The following is a 24,911-nucleotide window of genomic DNA, read 5'->3' as shown; positions in this document are numbered from 1 at the left end:
GTCACTATAACCCATTGTAGCCATGGAGACTTAAAGCTCATGTGTAAACCTCAACAAATGAGGGCCAGCTTTGGAAAAAAAGACATGTCTCTACAGGCAGAACAGGATTTCCCACATAGTTTATGACAACAGTTCTATCAAAGTAAGGTCCATTTGAGGTGACCATGTTACATCATATCTGTTTATGGAATTGTCTTGGAAAACAGTCTTGTGAAGAAACATGACATCTTTACGTCTGTGGGCTATAGTGGGCTACTGTGGGCTATAGTGACCATGGACCACACAACTGCAGGGGGCAGATCAAATCTTCTGTGAAGTATTTGAGTAGCAAATACACTTTCTTGCTTCAAGAAACTTGTGCTCTTTGGCCTTAAAATTCCCTGCCTTGGGGTGCAATTCTAGTAGCACCGAGGTTATTTCCTTAGACCCTGTGACCCTTCAGAACTGGGCCCATTGATATGCCAGCCATGGGTTTCACCATGGCCTCAAATAAAAACTAATTATCATCAACTCAATCTGTAAAACTTACCCAACTGCTACTTCCTGATGAACAACATGAGCCAGAATTTACCAAGATACCCAAAAAAGAATATGTCTAAGGGATTTTTTTTTAAAAAAAGATGTGTGAGGATGTCCTGTATACACTACATATTATATCTGGGAGATGAATGATGCTCACACACATATTGGAAATTCCAAGACTGCTTTCTTCTAGAAAGGAAAGATCAAATTCACTTAACATTTCCCAAATCTCACTGTCTAGGGACTTAGACAACCATGTAAAACTCCTGGGATATTAAGAAGTTATCTGATGGACAAATATACTAACACAGCTTAGCTTTTATTTTGTAGAATTCCCAGTTGAAATCAGCAGACTTGTTTCTATAAGTTCTACAAGTTATTAGGCTGTATGAGAGAGAGAGGGAGAATTTTATGTGATTATGGTGAGTTGCAGGATCTGTAAGATGAGTCTGCAAAATTAGAGACATAGGAAATCATTGTGAAGTTTCAGCAGAAACTTCAGGCATAAAGGCAGAAAAAAAATCTAATTTAAAGGCAAAACATATTCTTTGTTACGTGAGGGAAAGCTTTCAGCTAATTGTTTAAGGTCCACCCATAAGTAGAGAGGGCAACAGGATTATTCAGACTGCTCAATTAAATGTTAATCTTATCCAAAATACCTCTTTAGAAACACCCACACTAATATTTGACCAACTATCTGAGGACTCTGTGGTTCAGTCAAGTTGACACATAAAATTAACATTTAGATATTTCTTTTCTTCTTTATTAAGTATAATTTTGGTGTATTTAACAATTCATAGTTACATCAACAGGGAATCTAATATGGACCCTAACAAATGTTTTTAATGATCAAGACTTGGGTAGTATTTCACCATCTCTTGTGTCTACAAGAACAAGATTCCACTCCTTTGCTAAGCATTACTTTTAAAATAGTGTGCTGGGGTGGTGGTGGCATATATATGTGGTGTTTGACACATTGTGTGCACAGGAGTACGCGCTTGGGGTTGAGGAGATGGTTAACTGGGTAAAGATTTTGCCACATAAGTATGAGAACCTGATTTCAAACTCACAGAATCCATGTAAGGCTGGACACAGGAGTGTGTCTACAATCCCAGCACTTCAACAGTGAGATGGAATGCAGAGATAGGAGAATGCCTGGACACTTGCGGGCCAGCTTGCCTTCCATGCACAGCAGCAAACAACTAAAAGAGAGGTCCTGTCTCAGAAGAGGTGGAAGGCAAGGACCAATCCCCAGGGTTACCCCTGACCTCTATATTGACACTGTGGAACAAGTGTACCTATACTCACATACACAAATATGCTCACTGTGCATACACATGCATATATATATATATATATGTACATGTACATATATTCATATACACATTTTAACACATATACATAGAGTTTCTATAAATAGTAAGGGGCTTATAACTATATGATCTATATTGGCACCCTGAATATTAATATATGCCATATAATACTATATCTTACATAATATCTAAATAATTTATAATGTATTTTAAATGATAGCCTTCCCTTGTTCCCATTGCTATTCAAGAAATATTTGAAAGTCTTGCTTTGTAAAATGTGGTGTTAGAGGCATGTGGCAATTTAATGGGTGACAAAACTCACATAAACTGACCACATTTCCCTTGAAGTCTTCTGAGTCAGTCACTGTGGTGTTGTGAAAACTGCACACGTTGGAAATGAAAGGTTCAGCCTGAACACTGGCTTTAAATCAGTACCTTGCTAATTCTTTGAAACCTCTTTTTGGTGGATTTTAAAAACCATGTATGGCCAAGCGTTTTAATACTTTTCCTTGTCAGTTTATTATTGCAACAATTAGAGAACTCAGATTTCTGAAGAGCACAAAACCCTCTTCAACAGAGCTGTCTCATTGATGCAAGAAGCAGCATCTAACTCAGGAATTTTTTCTCTGAGCATTACTGTTGGAATACAGCCCTCCTACAGGCATGATGGACCAGATTCCCAAGAATACTCAAATTTGGATACCAAAAAGCACACATGGGAATTAAGATGCAGCCCCCAAACCAAATGTAGTTGTTTCTAGACAGCTACCCGACATAGTACATTTCATCTTTTGTTCTGTTCAGGCTCTTTGCTTATTTGTTTGAAGCAGGCTGCCTACAACTCACCAGGCAGACCTCTGGAGTGCTGAGATTACAGGTATAAACCCACTGTTTACAGTAAGCCCAAAATATTGCCATCTGTGCATATTTCAAGCATTGTTTTAATCAAATTTACAGTTGAACATGGACAAGATGCTGGTTTGAGATAATGGTCTAACAATCATGGAGTAATATTACTATATAACATTCCTTCTAGCATGTATAACTTTATTTAGCTTCTAGGTTATAGCAGACACTTTTAGCTACGTGTAACCAGCAATATATGCACTAAATTTGGGCAGACATTTTCAGAACATTACTTTTCAAGCATTCCCACAGCCCTTTCTCAAAAAATCTCACCCTGTCATTTTCATAAATGAACCCCTGGAAGGTAGAATATGAGATCCAGACTGCATAGAATGAATTGGTTTTCCTCCAAACTACAAGAAAAAGGTGAGCATGGGTACAAAACTGGAATTCAGACAAATGATAGATACCAAGACTAGAGAGAACAGGGACTTTGAAGCCAGCCTTCTGGAGTTTAAATCCCACCTTGCCATTTTCAGTCTTGTGTTTTGACAAATTGCTTAATACATTCATGGCTTTATTCCCCAATCTGTAAAACAGGTTGCGAGAAGACTCAGATATAGTAGCTTTTATAAAGCCCATAGGCCAATGCCTGGTGTACAGGGAGTATAATATGCATTTGTTAAAATGTTCAAAAAATGACTACTGAGCACAAAGTCATTACTGCAACATCTAGAAGAGAACCCAGCCCAGATTTCTGCTCAAACTGATGGGATAGGTAAGGGCAACTGAAAATGTCATTCCAAGGCAGCTGTTGTTTACCCAGGAGACTCCATTCATGGTTGATACATTTAAGCTATAACTAAACCTCAGTGAAAAAGGTGAAGTGATGGAGGAAAGGAGACTTTGCCACAGCCACTGTAGAATGAAGCAATATGAAGCCACTCATAGGAGAACCTAGGACCTGGGAATGCCTAATGTAGTCAGTTTATGTGTGGATGAAGATGCAGAAGAAGCAATAAAGGAAGATGAGTGTATGAGCCTAGGATGCCCTGCTTCCCCTCTTCCATCCTCCCCAAAGGACTTCCTCCTCTTGCTAAATTAATGAAAGGAAAACTGTAGGCTGGCTAATGCTCATGTGGTTAAGAAGAATGCTGAGCAAGTTTAAAACTTAAGAGTCAGAAATGATAAGCTAAGTTTTATTTTAAAAATTAGGTTAAAAAACATTGAATACATTTCTTGTTGATGCTAAACATATGGATGAATAAGGGAGAGATGTAGGCATTGCTTTCTGTAAAATGGTAATTATGCATAATATTGTATCTTGTGCTAACTAAAGGGGGATAGTTGAGTGAATAAACGAAGAGAATCCAGCTGCCTTAAGAATTCAGTCTAGGATGAGGGTTTCTTGGGCAGACTCCAGTGGTCCCTTGGAGGTTGTGTATCTATCTTTAGATGCTCTCAAGAGCCTCCTGGAGGGTTACTGTGCTCACTTATCCTTTACCTGGAGGCAATGACACTCAACCATCTGTCTACATGCAGCATCTCTACACTCACGGCTGGTGGGCTATGCCAACTCCCAAAGGCATATGCATCCAGAGAAGGCTTGTAGCTTATAGCTGTACACACACACAGGCACACACACACACACACACACACACACACACACACACACACACACACAGAGAGAGAGAGAGAGAGAGAGAGAGAGAGAGAGAGAGAGAGAGAGAGAACTGTTATGTTCAAAGTAACAGAAGTGTCATATATTCCAGTGACTGAAAGCTGCTCAAAGGGATGTGTGGATGCCTTTGCTGTATGACACCAGTCATGGCACCATGTTCTCCATCTGTTGAACAACCCCAAGCCAGCTCAGCTCTGTAGATCTATGCAAAAAACATATATACCCTCCATGATGGCTCCATCTTTGGGAGAGAGATCCTGGCATGTTGTCATACTCGCTGGTCCTTGATGTCAGTGGGTATACATGCTGTGAGGAACTCATTTCATTACCTATTACCTATCCACTCAGAGTCCATCCCACCTGGGGAAACCAACCCTCAGTCCTCTTTCCTACTAAGCCAAGGCCATTCTGGACACGTCTTCCAGAGAGCCCACATCTGTACCATTCGGTCTGGCCCACTGCAGCCAGGAAGCAGTAGAGGACAGATGCAGCTCACTATTGTGAGTGCTGTGCTCCAGCCCCAGTTCTAGATCCCTTCTTAAGGGCAGTGCTGAATCAGAGCTGCTTTCAATGAGACAAGCTCAGCAGAGGTGAAGACACACAGATCTCAAGTGAGCAGTAATGACTTCTGAAAAAATACACAGACACCAGCCAACCAAAGTGAAGATACCCCTCACCCTTCACAACCCTTTTAGCATCCTTCCAGCTCCCCTGTACCACTGTCATGATTTCTGTCACTACAGATTTCTCTCTCTCCTCTTCCCTGCCTCTCCTTCCCTCCTTCCCTTCCCTTCATTTCCCTTTTCACCCACCACACCCCCTCTTTTGTAGTGGTGGGTCTCAAACACAGGGTCTTGCTCACACCAGGCATGTTCTCTAACCCTAAGCTACACCCAGGCTCAGTTCAGACACACCTCAAAGGCTTTCAGTTACTCATTACTGAATTGGCCTCTCACTTGAGTTCTCCCAGAGTTCAGGAGTCCCCTGTAGTACAAGTTATGGCCTCCTCATCTCCTGGAGCATCTGATACATGGGCTGCTTTCTCTCTCTGGTATACACCCCCAATCCCTTTCCTCATTTCAAGGGGCAGGCACATTTCCATCTTCTGAAATTTCTCCTTGACTCTTCTCAGCAGCCCTCTGCACAATGGCCAATACCCATTTCCCCTCCATGTTATGCTCCTCTGTTTCATCTATCTCATTTATGTGTGTGTATGTTGACTTCCTGGCTGCCTGCACATCTACACTACAGGTATTCATTCATTTCTTTGTTCATGCACACAGTCCCCAAAATCTACTAGGGATTTACTCTGTGGCAAAATATCATTAAAAGGTGCGGTGACTACAATACTTAATTTCTATTTCTTGCTAGCATGGACACAGACCCTAAGTAAAGTAACTAGCAAGTATTGGTAACTCGGTTGCCAAAAGACTATAGAGAAAAATAAAGCAAGAAGGTAGAAGAGTGATGGGAGATGTCACTCTGTATATATGTTTCTCATACTGGTTAATGAATAAAGCACTGTTGGCCAATAGGAAAGGAAGATAGGAGGGACTAGGAGACAAGGAGGAAAGAGGAAGTAGTTAGGAGGAGTCAAGATGGAGAGACAGGGGAGACGAGACGCTGCCTCTGTCTGGTAAGATAAGACCACATGGAAATACATAGAAATGGGTTAATACTTAAGACAGAGTTAGCCAATAAGAAACAAGTAACTGGCCAACAGCATTATATCAAATACAGAGTCTCAATGTGTTAATTGGGGCTGGCGCGGCGGCGGGACAAGACCGGCGGCGGCAGGAAAAACCTTACTCCTTACAGAAGAGTGCTCCAGCTAGTGACAGGTATTTTATTTAATTTAGCAAAGTCCTCTGCAGTAAGATGACACAGCAAAGACCTGAACACGGGTGGGTATAATGTTACTAGTGCGTCTTGTGGGAAGGACTTTACAGGCTTCTAAAGACAGAAGTGTCTGGTGTTCTCCAGAAACAGCAAGGACACAAGTGTGATTGTATTGGCATAGTGAGGGAACCCTCAGCGAGAAGAGATGGGGCACCTCAGTGAGCAGTGAGGTGATGGAGGGTGGAGGGGGTGAGAGGGGGCCTGTGTACAGAATGAGTGAGATGCAAGGGTGCAGACAGAGAGAGAAAAGGGGAGAGAGAGAGAGAGAGAGAGAGAGAGAGAGAGAGAGAGAGAGAGAGAGAGAGAGAGAGACATCTAGGAGCTCTTGTGAAACTCTCCAGCTGAAGTTCTGGTGGATTTGGTTACAAGGTTAGAGACACTAAGATGTGATCACATGATGTGCTATGAAAGAAAAGCCAATAGATTTTGCTGATGAACTGGATTTTAATGTGAGAAGAAGGAGGTGAGTGAAATTTTACTCAAGAGGCGCTGCGGATGGGGCAAGGAGCTCACTTTCAGACATGCTGATTTCAGGGTGTCTATGAGAGGTCCATATGACTTTGACCTCTAGTTTTGGCTATATGACTAGGTACACAAGACCAGGCTTTTAGGAAGGCAGAAATGATGACTGGAAAACCTATCAAGGCACAATGCATCACAGACAGCATTTAAACACACGGAACTGAAATGTGCACAAGGCAGGGCTGTGTTTGCTGGCTCTCTATCATATATCCTGCACTGATGCCACTGAGTGTGTAATATGTATATGGATGCACAATTAATAACCTACTATTTTCCTTCCTGTCAGTTATATTACTAAGCAATTGTCTACTGTTCTGCAAACCATATCCACAATAGCCCCAAGTCACAAAGACCTAGACTGCATGGTGGCTTATTCGTTACGCCTTTTACACCTGGGCTGGGTCTCACAAGCAGCTAGGCCCTTGCTCCATCCCTAACTCACGGGAAGGCAGAGGGTGCTGCTACTCAGAGCCAGAGGACAGAGTTGTTGGTACTTCTGCGGAGCTGCCATGGCGTTAGGAGGCTGAGATCACAGCTCCTAGCTCACTGTTGAGGTTGCCTTCTGCCCTAATGTATGTAGTGACAGGTACTCAGAGCCACATCTTTGAAACTCAAACTGCAAACCAGCCTTTCTGGCTTCCACAACACTAAATGCCTTCTGAATCCAGAACCGCTGACGTGTGGCTGTCACTGCATGCACATTTCATGCTAAATGCCTTGTTTACTCTTCTTTGTTAAACCCCTCTAGCTAATTCCCTGGGTCCCTGCAAGTTGGGACTTATGGGTTACTTTAGAGTTTCAAAGACATTCATAATATACAACTATAGAACTTGCGAGACATTTTGGATCACAGTTTGGAAATGTAAAGGGTGAGGAGGAGAAGCTAACAGAGCTGGGCTGATGGACTGGTGGCATGGCATCTACCCCAGACACAGAGTGACAGATTTTCCAGGAGCTGCTGAGGCTGACTCTCTCTGCTGCACCCCATCCCTGGGGGTTCAGAAGTGTGGAAGGAGGTCCTCCTGTCAGACACTTGGCCTGCTCTTTAATGGCTTAGTCCCTTTACCCAACACATGCCCAACAGTCTAGGGAAGAGAGGCCGGCAACTTAAGGGAGGTTATTGGGACAAAAAGAGAAAATCTTTCCAATCCCAGAAAGGAAGTTCATATGAAACACACTTGTTCATAGCAGATGAATAGTCTCAAGTCCAGTTCAGATTAATCCTCATTTAAACTCGCAACAACTAGGTTCTGTGTTGGAACCATGACTTGAAGTCAACACACCACTATCCGTTTGCATGCATTTTGGCCCTGTCTGTAGGTCCTCAGCATCTCCTTTCCTTCTCATTTACTAACTTCTCCAGTAAACCACAGCTCTAGGAACAGCATCTCACAGTGGGGTCTGGGGACCCCAGAGTGACAAGCAGCGAGCTTTGCTTCACGTTGGATGAGGAACAGGGGACAAGAGAAAAGAACCATGGCACCAAGGCTAGAACAGGTCAGGAGTAGAAACTGGGCATCAGAGTCACTCCTTTGAACACTGAGACCATAGAGGATAGTCACCCTGCAGAAATGGCGCACCAAGCTGGAAGAATACATTACAGTTTTGTGGGCATGGCTGCTTAATAGCCTGTGACACACTGGTGTGGTTACTGCACAAGAAATAGCTCAATGGCCTGATATCACAGGACAGGTCGCTTAAAAATAATGGTGACTTCTAATGTCAATGAAGGATAAAAAGTGTTGCCTCCTGTGCATGTAGCTTATTAAGTCATGATTGGCATGACTTTTTAAAAAAGAAGGTAAAGCAGTGAGTGTCCTTATTGAGGCTCAAAAGTTCTAGCATCTTCTATTCAAAAAAGCATACCAGAAGATAATTTTGTATCCCTTAGCAGGAAAGAGTCAGAACTTATTTACTTTTCACAATTCTGCATCTCTCCTAGAACTGGCATCAGGTTAGCCTTGTATAGACCTCGGTAATTCTATATAGTAAAATGGGACTTGGTTGCCCTTCTACTATTCCCTTCTGTCCATCATTTCCTCCACCCTGAATGGTGGAACAGGGATGACCACATCTGTGCAAAGGAAAGCCTGTGGAAACAAAAGGCCTACTTGCAACAGGGTATCTTAGCTGTCGTCCATTGTGACTCAGGTTCCTTGTCTGAAAATCTGAAATACCACAATAGTCTCATCCTTCAAGGGACCGAGTGTTAAAGGAAAAACTAACCACGTCCATTGCTTCCTGTTGAGACCAAGCAACACGACTGACTTGCACTGGGGGACCACACCATGAGAAAGTCAGTGCCTTTGAACATGCTACTGCACGGCAATAGTTCATCCAGACATAGATTCACAATCCAAGAAGCTCTCGGAAACTCCAAGGGAGCAGAGCAGTCTGGGCCTCCAGTCACAGACTGGCTCATTCCAGGGCACTAACTTCCTCAGTGACACCGAGGGAACTTGCCTAAAATCTCCTAACTCAGGCATCCCTCTCTCCCACCCTTTCTCCCTCACTTTTGTCAGCCCCCTTACTAAAATCCAGCCAACTGAATCTCAGTCTGGTGCACGTCCCATTCAAAAGGTTACTACAACACTGAAATAATTCGCCTGCCAACCCGGTGAGCTTACTTACATCCCAGACACAGAAAGATCTGGATTCATCAGAGGGGTCAAAGGACATGGAACTCTAATCAGGAGCTTCCAGTCAATGAGGGCTCAGAAGGCGTGCTAGAGCCAGCCCATTCCTACCAAACACAGGACATTTGCAACCATACCAACAGCAACCTTTGTCCTGTACAGTCTACCAGCCTGGCCAAGCCTTTCCCAAAACTGTACAACCAATCCATGCCTCCCTCTCTCCCTGCTTCCCTCCCTCCCTCCCTGCCTCCCTTCCTCTCTCCTCCTTCTTTTTTTCCTGTTTTCATTTCTTCCTCCCTCAGGGATGTCCCATAACCTGAGGATTTCCCCACCCACTCCACGGGAATTTTCCTTGCACTTCTCACGCTGCCCTACCATCTCTCCCAGACCACCCAGGCCAGCCCAGGATAAAGTACTGACCATCAGAGGAACATCCCAGGAACGTGAGCCATACACTATAATAATAAGTACCAGCTGATTAACCCACTGGCTCTCCCTAAGCAGAAGCTTGGGATAGCAACCCTCAGGACGGCCTGACCCCACTGTCCTCAGAGGAACCTCAGGCCTTACCATCCCACATCTAAGTATTACAGCACATCTGCTTTTCCTGGTGCCACTGCTTGCTGGGAGAATTTCAAACCCTGAAAGACTGGAGAATGTTCATATTAGCTTGGGAAGAGAGGCCTCTGCAATGCCTCGTCTCAGGAAGAGAACACGAGAGGCCCGAGGAGCCTCTTAGGGGAATCTTCAGCAACGAGAGGCTTGGTTAAACAGTCTTTCCTGAAAGAGCTGTGGGTCAAGTCATCATCTTCTATCTAGTGTGCCAGTGTCCTGGGCCGTTTATTAGTGTTAGAGAGGGAATGGCAGTCCAGGCAGTAAGGGACATATGGAATTAATGACAACATGCACCAGCCTGCAGGACCAAGGCATGCCTGTGAGAGCACATGGACTACTGCTCGCTGACAGATCCCACAGCTGCTATAGAGAACCTGTTGTGATGACAGCTGTAAAATGCCACTCTCCTGAGATCTAAGAGGATGGTTCCAATTTGGTGACCACAGACTTCACAGAGGAGCCATGAGCACTATAATGGCTTGTGATAAAGGCGTTATTGATGCTTTGCTTAGTACTATAGAGAAACAACGGTAATTCGGTGTTTTGTTAAACTGCTTTGGAGGCAATGCTGCCTAAAGAGCAACAAGCTTGGCTCAGAGGACTTCTCAATGAAGCCCATGGCCAGTTTTCCTTCAGAAAGCACTTCCTCCATCAAAATATGAGAGAGGAATCAGTTTGCATCTGGTTATGCACACAGAGTCCATGCTAGCAGACCCCAGTATGTTCAGGGCTCAAGGGGCAAGGCCAGGAAGAAAAGAGACGATTCCAGAGATGGCTGCAAGCTTCATGCACTTCACAAAGTGCACAGCATCCGGGGTACCATCACTGAACTCAGAAGTGCACCTTTCACATTGCTGACACAAGGGTCCCACAGGAATGGGAGGGTGCCCAGCACAGTCACCCCCACCACCTCTGGAGAAAGGGAAGCCATTGCAAATCAATACTAGATTAAACTGCAGCTGTGCTTATCTGTCCCTGTCACAGGTTACCCTCCCATAACCCCCACTTCCATCCGTCAGACAATGTTAATCTGCCTTGCAGAGTAAGAAAAGCTTGGCCTGAGGCTGTGACCACTCTGACTCGGAATCACAAAGCCAATCTCTCCCTATCTGTGTCACTGCGGACAAGCTACTTTTAGAGACTCAGTTTCTTCACCTGAAAATGGGAATAAGACAACATGACTGTGGGGGGCAAAATGCCATGCATGTAAAGTGTCATAGCATCTTGCAACATCAGGTTTAAAATCGATCACAATTGGGTATATAACGTGTGGCAGATACACACCCAGAGAGAAAAATCCCTGCCCTTATATTTATCATCTGTATTGAGAAAGAAGAAAGAATTTTTTAAAATATTGCAACTGTAACAGCTCACTTTTACATTAAAGACTTTAAGCTGATCACTTCATCTATCCTTCTGTGACAAAGAACCATTTTTCTCCCATTGAGCAGGTTAGGACACTGAAGCACAGTGAAGTTCAGTAATTGTACAAGAAATGGCAAGGCCTAGGCTTATTTACAGGCAATCTGACACCACAACATACATTATAATAAAAGCTGGCCAGAGAGGGAGCTTCTGGGGCTCGCAAAATTATTCATGTGTGTTTCTGAACTGGCTTTGTTTCATTTAGAAGTATTTAAAATTATAATACTAGTAATTCGAAGTTTGCCATTTCATGATCTGAGCAAAGACTAGTTATGTGTTTCGTATGTCACATTTTCCAACCACAGGCATGGGGTGAAGTTAATGCACTATTATGACAATATTTGTTTCCACGGTTTGTAGCAGTGGCTCAGACGCAAGTGGGGAATTATATTTTTAACTTGCAGTAGTAGGTACCTTTTCCCCAGGGTCCCCTAGGGAGAAAGAGGAGTGGGTATAAGGAACACGTGACTTTTCCTTTGTTTGACTCTACTCTTTAAAAGTATTTACTTATTTTTTTTTTTTATAGGTGTGAGTTTCCCCCTGCATGTTGGCACTGGGAACCAAACCCAGGTCCTCTCAAGGGCAGCAAGCACTCTGAACCACAAGCCATCTGTCCACGCCCAGCTTGGCTCTACTCTTGTACCCTCCTGGTTGACATCTCCTTCCCCCTCTCCTGGTCTATAGAACTTGAGAGAGACATTTCTTGTGGGTTTTATTTAGTACTATGGTAGATTGCTTAATGTTTATTAAGAATGTCTCTGGGGTTGGTCATAGTGGCAAATTCCTAAAATCCCAGCACTCAGAAGTTAAGTCAGAAAGTTAAAAGTTCAAGCCCAGGCTGGGCTACACAGCGAGAAACGGTTTCAACAAAAAAGCTTACTGGCTTGTATACACCTTCCTTTCCACCCCAAGAATCAAAAGAAAAAGACCCAAGCCAGGGCCATTTCTTAGTCTATCACCTACACCAGCTCAGTCTTTCTAATCAAGAAGTTCTACTACCAGAGAACCTATGCAGAAAGACCCAGAGTTGTGTGAAAAGATGGTCCCTTGAAGGCTGCATTGCAAGAAGCTAGAATGAATGCACTCAAATATTAGAGTCTCCAAGCCTTATCTCCAAAATGGGATCAATCTTTATATAGTTCTACTTGCATTAAATTTGTAAACCATACTAAAAATATGATTACAGGCAGGAAAGTGATAAAAATATCCACTGTTCCTGTGAAGGAGACACAAGAAACACTTCCTGGGCAGTGAGCAGATGTATAGAGGAAGTTCTCAGTAGGCATACACTGCAGTGTGCATCAGAGCCTGTCCTCCTACAGTGAGTCTGCTAGCCCCTCCCCTCTCAACAGGTTTCTGATCAGAGTCTGCTCATTTCGTGGGGCGTGCCTGCCCCAACCCCTTGAAAGTAAAGACTAATTACACAGAGCCCACAGAGCCATTAGAGAGTTCCTAGAACTTCTGGGCTTCCTGACACCAACTCCAGGTTCAAGACCTCTTCTGTTGTTTCTTAGCCCAAGTCCAGTTAGCACCTCGGACAGTGACATCTCTTGAGGCCAGAGCAGAAGTACCTGTTGGTTTGCTCTGTAAGCAGGTGCAGCTCCCTTGTCCCTCATTTGTTCCTCTGCTTCTGAGAACACGGTTTCTTCCTCCAGCTCCTCACTCTCCTCCGAACAGGAATCAAATACATCAGCATAATACTCTTCAGCAACAAGTGGGTCTTCTGGGATCCCTGAAATAGAGGATAAGAAATAACTGCAGCCATTGAAGTCATAACAGGGTGATCTGGGACACTTGCGTGTCCCCAGAGATTGGCACTGACAAAGCTTCCTTGGAGCACAGTGCTGACTCTTGGCTTCCTGAAAGTGTCTGCTGGATATAATCGGCAAAACTAAGCCAGCAGAATGAGGGACAGTCACCTTTGAAGTTAGAAGAACAGAACCACGGGACAAGAGTAAATGATCTCTTTTGTAGTTTTTACATGAGCCCTTATTAAAAATGAAGGGAGTCAGGAGAAAAATAAGGATGAGATGCCGCATCAAGGCCTTGTTATGCAACACACAAAACTTTATAGCTGAGAACAGTGGGAAGGAGAGTGTGTTAGTATTCTTATGGAAGTTTCTTTTTAAAAAAAGAAAGGAAGGAAGGAAGGTTCAGTAGTGAGACAAACTAAGATGGGTAAGATATTTCAAATGACATTAGGCCAAACTAAGGAGGATATCACAACTCTTTGCTAACAGGCTGTGGATTCAGACTTTTCAAGTGGAGTTTGCTGTGGTGGGTTATATTCATACTCACAGAGGGCATTTGTTAAAAGAAAGAAAGGAAGGAAGGAAGGAAGGAAGGAAGGAAGGAAGGAAGGAAGAAAGGGGAAGATTATCCATGGTAACTGATGCCAATAACTCAAGTTGCTTGGAGCAGTATCACTAGCAACTAAAACAGAGTTGGTGCCTATAAGAATATCAACAAAGAAAGGTCAAGGGTACGTTACAGGGGCAGGGCATTAGAAACTCTAATTTACCAATGGGAACTAGCAACAGAGAAATAACTCTGGGTATGACAGGAAGAAATTACATAACGATACTCTAGTGCATGCCAGGTTAGGCTTTGCAGCACTCTGACTTATAAACAGAATTATTGTTCTTGCTAGCAATGGAGAGCACTGTTACTATTTCCTATCTGGTAGGGAAGTGTGACATGCAGGGTCAGAGGACTGGGAAAGTGTGGCATTCAAGATCACAGGATTGGGGAAGTGTGGCATTTAGGGTCAGAGAATCGCAGTCTGACCCAACCTCTGCCTGCTTACATATAAAACTCTGGGTAAAGCCAAACTCCAGGAATCCAGTCAAAGGGAGGGAAGAGGAAATATAAGAGCAAGGGAGGTCAAGATCATGAAGGGTAAATCTACAGAGACAGCTCTGGAGCCTCCATGGGACTGAATTATCTTCAGGCTCTTTGCATGTGGGAGACAGTTGGTGCAGCTTGGTCTGAGGAACCCCTGGATCTATTCCTGGAGCATGAGCTAGCTTGTTGGAGCCTATTCCCTATGGTGGGAAGCCATGCTCAACCTTAATGCAGGAGGGAGAGGCTTGGTCCTACCTCAACTTAATGTACTAGGCTTTGTTGACTCCCATGAGATGCCTTATCCTTTGGGAGCAGTGGATGGGGAATAAGCTGGGAAAGAGGTGGGGGGAGGGGTGGGAAGAATGTAAAATGAAATTAAAACAAATGAATTAAAATGCAAAGAAAAAATCTCTGGGTAAGATGCTTACATTTACAGAACTCTGGTTTCTGCAGTAACATTAATGTAAGGTACTCTAGTCATGTGACTTGCAGACCCCATAATAAGTTGCTTATGAAAACATCTGCATGCAGAAAAATAAACGGAACTTCCACCCAATTTCTATATCTCTAAAAAATGAGATTTTCATCAACTCCAGGGTCCTTTGAAATAGAACACTAGCTGTAGACTTAATCAGCAAAAGGAGACTTAAACTTTCAAAATTATACTTCCTCTTTCTGGGGGTTTGGCACAATGCTGCGTGCAGCTGGAAGTGAGAGGACAATGTGTGGGAGTCAGCTCTCTCCCACGTGGGGCCTGGGGATCAAAGCCCATCTTCAGGATCCCCTGCTTAGCCATCAGGCCAGATCCCAAAGGAAGAACTTACAATAGTCTCCTTATCCACACTTTTCTGCAAAACACAAGAGACCAACTCAATCCCTCATGTTTCATGCCCCACCCGCTCCCTTCTACACTACTTCCCAGTTTACCCAGGAGATCTTAATTATTTCCTTTTCCTGAGGCCCTCTTTGTGTGTCCCACTTAGGGTCCCCCTTTTTAACCTAGCTTCTCTGGGGCTGTGGGCTATAGCCTGGTTATCCATTGCTTTACATCGAATATTCACCTATGAATGAGTAAATACTGTATTTGTCATTCTGGGTCTGGGTTATCTCACTCAGGATGGTTTTTCTAGTTCCACCCATTTGCCTGCAAATTTCAAAATGTCTTTGTTTTTACCGCTGAGTAATACTCCATTGTGTAAACGTACATTTTCTTTATTCTTTAGTAGAGGGGCATTTAGGTTGTTTGCAGGTTCTGGCTATTATGATAATGCTGCTGTGAACATAGTTGAGCAAATGTCCTTGTAGTGTGAGTGTGCATCCTTTGGGTATGTGTCCAAAAGTGGTGTGGCTGGATCTTGAGGTAGATTGATTCCAGATTTTCTGAGAAACCACCTCACTGATTTCCAAAGTAGTACAAGTTTGCACTCCGACCAGCAATGAAAGAATGTTCCCCTTTCTCCACATCCTCTCCAGTATAAGCTGTCATCAGTGTTTCTGATCTTGGCCATTCTGACAGGTGTAAGATAGTATCTCAGAGTCCTTTGATTTGCATTTCCCTGATGATTAAGGATGTTGAGCATTTCCTTAAGTGTCTTATGGCCATTTGAAATTCTTCTGTTGAGAATTCTTTGTTTAGGTCTGTACTCAGTTTTTAAATTATATTATTTGATATTCTGATGTCTAGTTTCTTGAGTTCTTTAAGTCAGGGAAGGAATTGAGAGGGAGAACAATGAAAGAGATATTGTGATAGAGGGAGTTATTATGGGGTTAGGGAGAAACCTGGCGCTAGGGAAACTCCTAGGAATCCACAAGGATGACCCCAGCTAAGTCTTCTAGCAATAGTGGAGAGGGTGCCTGAACTGGCCTTCCCCTATAATCAGATTAGTGACCACACTAACTTCCATCCTAGAATGGACTTCAAGTAACTGATGGAAGCAGATGCAGTGATCCACGGCCAAACACTGGGCTTAGTTCCTGGAGTTCAGTTAAAGAGAGGGAGGAGGGATCATATGAGCAAGAGGGGTCAAGATCATGATTGGGAAATCCACAAAGACACCTGACCCAAACTAGCAATAGCTCGGGGACTCTGGACTGACAACTGGGGAACCAGTATGGGAATGAACTAAGATCTCTGAATGTAGGTGATTATTATGGGGCTTGATCTGTTTGAGGGGGCTGGCAGTGGGGCAGGACTTATCCCGGGTACATGAACTGGCTTTCTGGAGCCCATTACCTATGGCAGGATACCTTGCTCAGCCTGATTCAGGGAGGGGGCAGGTTGGTCCTGTCTCAATTTGGTATTCCAGACTTTGGGGATTCCCCAAGGAAGACCTTATCCCTTCTGAGGAGGAAATAGAAGGTGAGATGAGGGGGAGATGGGGAGGAAGGAGAAGGGGAGGGGGAACTGGGATTGGAATGAAAGAATAATAAAAATAAAAAATAAATATAAAAAGAGGAAAAACAAAACCAAGCGGTACACACAGTGGGATCAAATTAGCTCAATGACAAAAATTGCATATATTCCCAACAGTTTTTGACAATTCTTAGGGTAGGATTTATACACCCTAGGATTTATATACTCTGTTATTTCAACCCAGCTGGAATGAGCTGGGATGAGCTGGGATGAGCTGGGATGAGCTGGGATGAGCTGGGATGAGCTGGGATGAGCTGGGATGAGCTGGGATGAGCTTCACCACAGCATGAGACATACCTGAGAACCAAAAGCTGCCTAAGGATCTCAGACCTCACCACCAAGCAGGAGCCTGTGCTGAGAGGTCTGGTGGACAGCCACAAGCTTCCCACATAACTCCCCCTTTGTCCCTCCCCCCACCACATCCCGAACCCCGATGTCTCTGTCAGACTTTCCCCCTCCCTACCCTCCTTCCCAAGTCTTTCCATGTCTTTTAGTTATTTATTCATTCACTTTTTTGCATTTCCCCCTTCTGCTCTCCCCTTTCCATCTCCCCTTTCCCTCCTCTGCTTTCAAACTTGATTATGACATAGTAACACCATGTTCCAGTTTGCACCAGGGTGTTTATGTGTGTATTCACTTAAAATCTCTAGGATTAAAACTGAGTTTTCAGGAATAAAGACTTACTCATTCAAACTACATGTTTGGTATTTTCCATTCTAGTCAGCATTTTGAAATGCTGTTTAGCAAGTCACAAAAAGTGACTTCTCAATTCACAGCTTGACACACACTGGTTTCGAATGCTGGCTTCTGTGTTAAAAGGACCCACTTGTATATCGAGACCAACAGTGGCTCCCCAGCACTGGGTACCAGATTAACTTTATGCATTCGGTTTTCTCGTCTATAAAACATGGGTAATTATCTGGAATTATTGTGAATAATCAATAGTATAGCAGAAACAAGGTATTATTCACTGTGTTATGGGACTTTACTCACTAACATTAGCTGATATTGGGAGCTGTACAATGTGGCAGACATCTTGATTTTGCCCACTAATACCCAAAATCAGGAAGGTACATCACACAATCATAATTATATACCAGATGTGAAATGTTCATTATTATATTCAGTCTGTATAGATTTTCAGAACTGACTCAAAAGCCCAGTAAGGAATGATGTCCCATTGGTTTTTTTCTTCTGCTGGCCTCCACAGGGCCTCATGTGCCTGGTCCACAAGGGTGCTGAGTTCTCGTCAAACAGCTTAGGAAGACATGGGATCCTACAGTGAAAGGCTAGCTAGTCAAATCATCAGCTTCATAGGTTATGTGGTTTTAATTGTAGTTATTTGACTGCTTTGAAAACAATCAAAATTCAAATGATGAGTGTGTTTGTGTTTCAATAAACCTGGCCAGGTCTTATCTGTACCACCCAGACATTTTCCTCTTGGAAAAACAAACAAACAAAAAATCAAACCAAAACAAATTTTCAAAAACATCCCCCTTTTCCCGTAACAGTGCTGATTGTGCACAAAGAGCCATAGTTCCCTACCCTCTCAAACCTAAGATCTCCTAAGAAGGCCATGGGGCAGAATTTGTTTCCTCTGTGTGATTTGGGACAGACTGGGATGGCTCCATCTGCAGTGTCCCCTGAATACACTGCACCCTTGGTGCTGCTCAGAAATGAAATTGTTTTCAAAAGAGAAAATCAAAACAAATGTAAGCCTGCTCCAACTGTGTTTGTCAAGCTGCGTGGTTTTTTGTAGTGAGCCCAATTTGAAGGCCTGTTCAGCTAAGGCTCATTTCTCCTGTCACTGGAAGAAAAACAGACTGTGATAAATAGCTTTAATTTCCTCACACCCTGAAGTCAGCCTCATCACAGATGCAACTGGGATGGCATTCCAGATTTCTTCTATGCTAGATGCACAGTAACAGGGCAAACTTATGAAGAAGTCCAGTAATGGCTGCCCATGCTTGAATACCGTTATTGCAAATGCATACTGTAGGGAAAGAGACATAATCACCTACTTCCACAGAAAGGGTGGCCTTTGTCACCCTTCAATCAAGACCTAGATAAATCCCTTCTAAGATGAGTGAGTACTGGGGTCACCTATAGGACTTGCTAATTAACAAGTGGGTCCCAAACACACTCTCTCTCTCTCTCTCTCTCTCTCTCTCTCTCTCTCTCTCTCTCTCTCTCTCTCTCTCTCTGTGTGTGTGTGTGTGTGTGTGTGTGTGTGTGTGTGTGTGTGTGAGCGCGCGGGTAACTTCCAAGGCCAGAAGCTGCTTGATGCCTTGGAGCAGGAACTAATGGTTGTGAGTCATACAACAAGGGTGCTAGGAACTGAACTCTGGTCCTCTGCAAGATCAACAAATGCCCTTAAACACTGCACCATTTCTCCAGCCACACAATTTACATTTCTAAGAAGCTCCAAGCTGATGGGGGATGCTGCTGGTCTAGAGGCCACACCCAAGAGCCACTGCTCAAATAAAAGTCCTATCTTATGCTGCAAGGATCATTTTAACAAAAGGCCTGTAATCTTATACTAGCTCTACATCTCCTGATCTTTGTATGTTAAAGATAAAACATGAATGGAATCTACTTTTGAAGAGCTAGAAATAGGCTATCAGTTCCCTCAATCACTTCCAATCTCTATGGCAATATAAACAGAGACAGTTGCTACTCTGTTAACAGGGACACAGAATTGAACAGTGGACAGCCCAAAGTTAGTCTTTATGTCAAACACTATGCAATTTTAAAGGCACACCCTCAACTACTACTCCATTTAATCATCGCATCAAGTCTTCACATTAGATCAAAATGCTGGCTTCTTGACCATTGCTCAGGTAAGGAAAGCGAGGGCACGAACAGGCTAATAACCAGAGAAAGGTCACACAGATGCATGCACTGTGAACATGAAACTAGAATGCAAACACCCTGAACCCCATTTCAGGGTTACTGACATTTTGTAGTGAATGGTGAATAAGGAGTTTTCATCTTTGCTGCTAAAAACACTTTAAAGTCATGACTGTCCCCCAGAAACTTAATTACAGTAAGGTGTGGGTTTGGGCCTGGGAGCAAAACCTGACTCTTACTTAGGCCTGCAGGCTGTTCCACTGCAAAGAAGAGCAAGTGCCCTCTGGGGTCTCATTCACTCACCCTAGCTCTCACTTCTCTGTCTCAGAAGAGCTCAGATTGGTCAGTGCATCAGAACCAGAGAGAGAGAGAGAGAGAGAGAGAGAGAGAGAGCGCTTGTGAAAACAGCCCTCCTCCAAGCATTCCCTATTCATCGGGCCTGGGGTAAGGCCTAAGATTCTGCGCTTGGGATGATGCCACCAACACGGAGAAGAAAGATTATCTCACTGGACACTGGAGGAGAAACTGGCACAGAGGTGATGTGTTAAATAAAAGCCTCTTTGTTGTCTTTGTTGTTTCATTTATTAGTAGAGCAGATCTCTATACTCCGAAAGTGATCAGATACACATTATAGCCATGGTTCTCAACCTTCCTAACGCTGACACTCTTTAGCACAGTTCCTCATGCTGTGGTGACCCCCCCACCATAAAATTATTTCCATTGCTACTTCATAACTGTAATGTTGCTAGTTATGAATCATAATGTAAACATCTATATTTTCCAATGGTCTTTGGGGGTCATGACCCACAGATTAAGAACCACTACATAATATAATTTTTCTTATATTTTTGGCTGTGAGCCTAACCTTTAACGGCTGAGCCATCTCTCCAGCCCTAGAATTTTTCTTAAAGAGTCAGTTTTCCTGAATGTTGTTTCAAGCTAAATCAAGGCAGAGTCTTCTTAGAAGCTTGTGAGTGTGTGTGTGTGTGTGCGCACGCATGTGTGTGCATGTGTGTACATGTGCATGTGTGTGTGCATATGTGTGTGTGTGTACATGCACACATGAGCATTCACACACACATGCGCACGCAGAGTGCTTATATGTGGGCATTTATTATGCAGGTGCATGTGGAAAGGAAAGGTTAGATTCAGTTGTCTTCCTTCCTTGATTGTGATCTGCTTCCTTTCTGGGAAAGAGTCAGTTGCTGAGCCTGGACCTGACTGACTCAGCTAGTCTAGCTCTAGCCAGCTTGTTCCAGGGATCATTCTGTCTCCACTTCTAGAACTCTGGGATTACAGGCAAGCCATCATGTCTGCTTGGCTCTTATGTGGGTGCTGGACATCCAAACTCCAATCCTTACACTTGCAAAGTAAACACTTAACCCTCTGAGCCATTGCACCAGCCCAAGCATAGATATTTAGAAAAACAATCCCCGCCTGCCCACCTCTCATTATCCTGTGACTCTAGCCACCAGTATGCCCTCTACAAATGTGCATGGTGAACTTTCCAGAGTGGCTCTCAAAGAGCAGGCCTTAGAACAGCATCAATAGCATCACCTTGGCTTTTAACAGAAATACAAGCCTGTCTCCAATCTAACCCATTGAATTAGGACAATGTATACTGAGGATGCAGCTCAAATGGTACAGTGCTTACCTACCATGTGCAGCTCTGGTTTAATCCCCAGCATCTTAAAAACAATGTATTTTAACACCCCCCCCCACAGGTGGGACACACTAATTCAGAACAAAACTGTCACTTAATGCATATTCAAATGAAAATTATTTCCCTCAAAATTCATGAACCCAGAAAGGCAGAATCCATGCCTGTCTATGGCAACTCCAACACATGGCTCAAGGAAAACACTCAAAATTCCTTAAATAAAGGAGTTCAAAGATCTGGGCTTATAAACTACACTATAGCATCCCATAAAAGGCTTCCAGCATCTTTGTTGGGGGTGAGGGAGGAGGGAGAGACCCACACCTCCTTTACTTCTGCATGCTCTGAGTCTATGTGTCAGATGTTACAGTTTGCATATTAAAGGTCCCTCAAGGGTTCATGGGTTGGGGGCTTGGTCCTTGGCCTATAAAGCTAATGGGAAGCAATGTAACTTGTGATATGCAGGACCCTGTGTCAGGTCTTGGGTCACTGGAGGCATCTTCCCCAAGGATATAGTGTTCCCATGGTCTCTTCCTTCCTCTCTGTTTTCCTTGTCATGAGGTGAATAGCTTTGTCCTGTCACATGCTCCTAATAGGATGTGCTGACTGACAATGGGTTCTAAACCACAACAGGGACAACTGTGAACCAAACTAAAGAAAAGAGTCCCGTGACTTCACCACCCCAAGTGTTTGTGAGAACAACAGTGTGGTCATTTGAATAGGAATGGCCCTCATATACTTGAAGGTATGGTCATAAGGGAGAGACACTACTTGGCAGGGATTAGGGGGCGTGGTCTTGGAGTTGGAATGGCCTTGTTGTAGGAAGTGTGGCACTGAAGTAGGCTTGGGGTTCCAAATGCTCAAACCAGTCCCAATGTCTTGCTCTTCCTGCTGTCTTCTTCTCAGGATGTAGAAAACTCAGCTATGTCTCCAGGACCATGCCTGACTGCATACTGCCATGCTTTCCACCATGACTGATGGACCAAACCTCTGAAACAGTAAGCCAGCTCACTTAAATGTCTTCCTTTACAAGAGTTGTGTGGGCATAGTTCTCTTCATAGCAACCGAACACTAAGACAGACAGAGAGCTACTGAGAACATTTCTTCCTAAACTTCACACTACCATCCCCCAGGCCCACCAAGTTCAAGGCCTCAGCCAAAGTCACCCTAGAGTGTGAGTCCACTCACAGTGCACTGTGGATTTCTCCAGGTGCGTCCGCCATCTCCCAGAAGCAGGTGTCTAGCTGATGTGTGGGCCGAGTCATCATCAGTGGAGAACAGCACAGACAGAAAGAAAGGCCACCACAGCTAGAAACAAGCATTCCCTGGGGCAGAAGCAACCTGTCTAGTGGACTCTGACATAGTCAAAATGTGCCCCAAACCCTCAACCCTCATTCTCTCCATAGCTAATGGTACACTCAGTGTCCTTCCCCACCCCATCCCAAGAGTGCACAGCTTCCCCTGAACAATCTGAAGACTAAAACAAGCAAACAAACAACAAAAAGAAAATGATGACTCCAAGCCTTGATGATTTACTAGATGTATTTTATCAGTTTCTAAGCTTCACACTAGTGTTGGTTTATTTTTTCTTTTCAACTTTTGTAAACCATCCTGCCCCTGCTGTGAACCATGGGATGGTTCATCCAGGCTATTTGGTGCATCATCAGCTGGGCCTAGGACTCTCCTCTCAGGTGTCCTGGCTCCTGATAGCAGCCATTAGAATTACTCAGGGTGCTCAGAAGCCCACAGTAATAAAGCCAGGCATCGTCTCTTCTCTTGGTGAGCCTGCCTTTTACTGACACCACGGGTCCATTGTGGAAGTCCCAGAGAGGCAGTTACTCCACACTGCAAATGGCTGCTGCCTCTGTATTTCATCACAAAGAGCCCTTTTCTGGGCCTGTGGGAAGGGACTGCAATTTTCAATCACCATAACATTTAGCAGGCCTGGTGCTTGCGGCAGCACATTTGCTAAGGAACAGTTTCGACTGATGTACAGTCCAGTGGAGAATGTGGATAGCCCCCAGTGAAACCAGCACACTCATACGGTGAGGGAGAAATGCACACACATCCACGTATCTCTTAACACCCAGCCCTGAACAGCTCCTCACTCCCACCTCCAGGGTCTTACACAGTGGGCTGCAAATCTTGCTGAAAACACCAGCTCTTCAATAACCCCCCTTCTTGCCAACAGAACTCAGTACAAAAAAATCTCAGTTGGCCTTTCTCTCATCAGGTGGCAACCTCCTTTCCCAGTCTGGCCTCCTAATGAAGAATCTAACAGCCTTTACAGACACAGTGAAAAGGGCCTTTTTGATTGGCCCTGGGTCCAGGCAGAGGTATGTAGGTAGGTGTGTGTGTGTGTGTGTGTGTGTGTGTGTGTGTGTGTGTGTGTGCGCGTGCGTGCGTGCGTGCGGGTGGTGTTGTATTGGCACCTTGCCTTTGTAACCTGAACTGAACCCTCTGTGTTTTTTCTACACTTTCTACTCCTTCTAGAACTTTCCTATGAGAATGGTAGCCACCAGTCAATGTAGCTACTTCAATTACAATTATTAAAGTTAAGTGACAGATTAGTCACAACTATATTCCATGTTCTCAGTGGTCACTGGGACAGGATTTAAGGTACTGCTACCAATACTGTGAGTGACTCTCTGGACAGCACTGTTGTGGTGTTCTACTCTCCCCTCACACACCCCTCCCCAGCACTGCTGGTCAACAGCCCTCAGTTTTAGCACTGGAGTGTGTTTGCTTCACCTTTCATACCCTCTAGTCCTCCCAGGCCAGCACGCCATCCACCAGAACCAGTTCCCATCCCTCAGAGAGGGCTATGAAAGCCCAGGCCCGGCACTGGACTTGGCAGGAGAGAGATGGTGACTCCATCCCATGCCCTGGCCCAGCCCTGGGCCAGAGCCACACTAAAGAAGTCACCATATGGACCCCTCAAGCCTATGAGATGCTTTGTCTACATCCTTTTTGAAGTATCTACACAAAGATCTTTGGTAGACGATCAATCCCACCCTCTGGCCCAGGGAAAGGTGCTCCCCATGGAGCACCCAAGTCCCGCTGGAGATGACCTGCCACATGACATAGTAGTGATCAAGTGTGCCTTGTCCTGTCAAACTCTCACCAACTGCACAGATCTAAACGTCAAATACAGACGGTTTGTTTCCAGTATTGGGGGTGGAGCGGGGTGTGCTAACAGCTGCTTGGTTTTCACATCTCCTCCATACTTTCTTCCCCCACATAACGGGCTATAGGTGAGTACCCTGACCTTTTCTAAAATAAACCCTCAAAACTCGGGCTAAAATTAACTACACTGATTAGCTTAGCCTACAGCATCACACATGAGGCTGTGAAGAGAAATGATTTTCTTAGCCAAAATGCATATTCATGACCCTTTCAGTATGGAGGGCTAAATTAAGTAAGAATAGTACCTTTTATATACATAGGGGACAGCAGGTTCTACCATTTTATTCAAAGGAACAACTCTATATTTGATCGAGTTCACTGAGGGGTCTTCATTCTCCCTAATCGCACAGGAAGGATGGGAAGGAGGGGGGGGAGAGGAAGAGGGAGAGAGAGAAAGTGAGACAGAGGAGGCTGTGTGATCTCTTTGAAAACAGGTCTCCCTTAAGCTCTAGAGTCTGATTTTTCTCTTATGTGTCAAACTGATTTTCCTTTAGGCAAAACT

General features: G+C 44.2%; 1 protein-coding gene across 4 annotated transcripts in view; it reads right to left on the bottom strand.

The window, feature by feature from the left end:
• Positions 1-24,911, bottom strand: part of Nek11 (NIMA related kinase 11) — a 212,526-nt gene that overhangs the window by 51,031 nt on the left and 136,584 nt on the right. For all 4 annotated transcript variants that reach the window (XM_051205802.1, XM_051205792.1, XM_051205809.1 and 1 more), the window contains one exon: positions 13,031-13,191. In XM_051205802.1, coding sequence (XP_051061759.1) covers positions 13,031-13,191 — 161 coding nt within the window. The remainder of the gene's footprint in view (positions 1-13,030; positions 13,192-24,911) is intronic.

This window comes from Phodopus roborovskii, unplaced genomic scaffold, assembly GCF_943737965.1.
Source record: "Phodopus roborovskii unplaced genomic scaffold, PHOROB, whole genome shotgun sequence".
Lineage (NCBI taxonomy): Eukaryota > Metazoa > Chordata > Mammalia > Rodentia > Cricetidae > Phodopus > Phodopus roborovskii.
The sequence above is the reverse complement of the archived record's forward strand: the minus strand, read 5'-3'. Positions and strand labels throughout refer to the sequence as shown.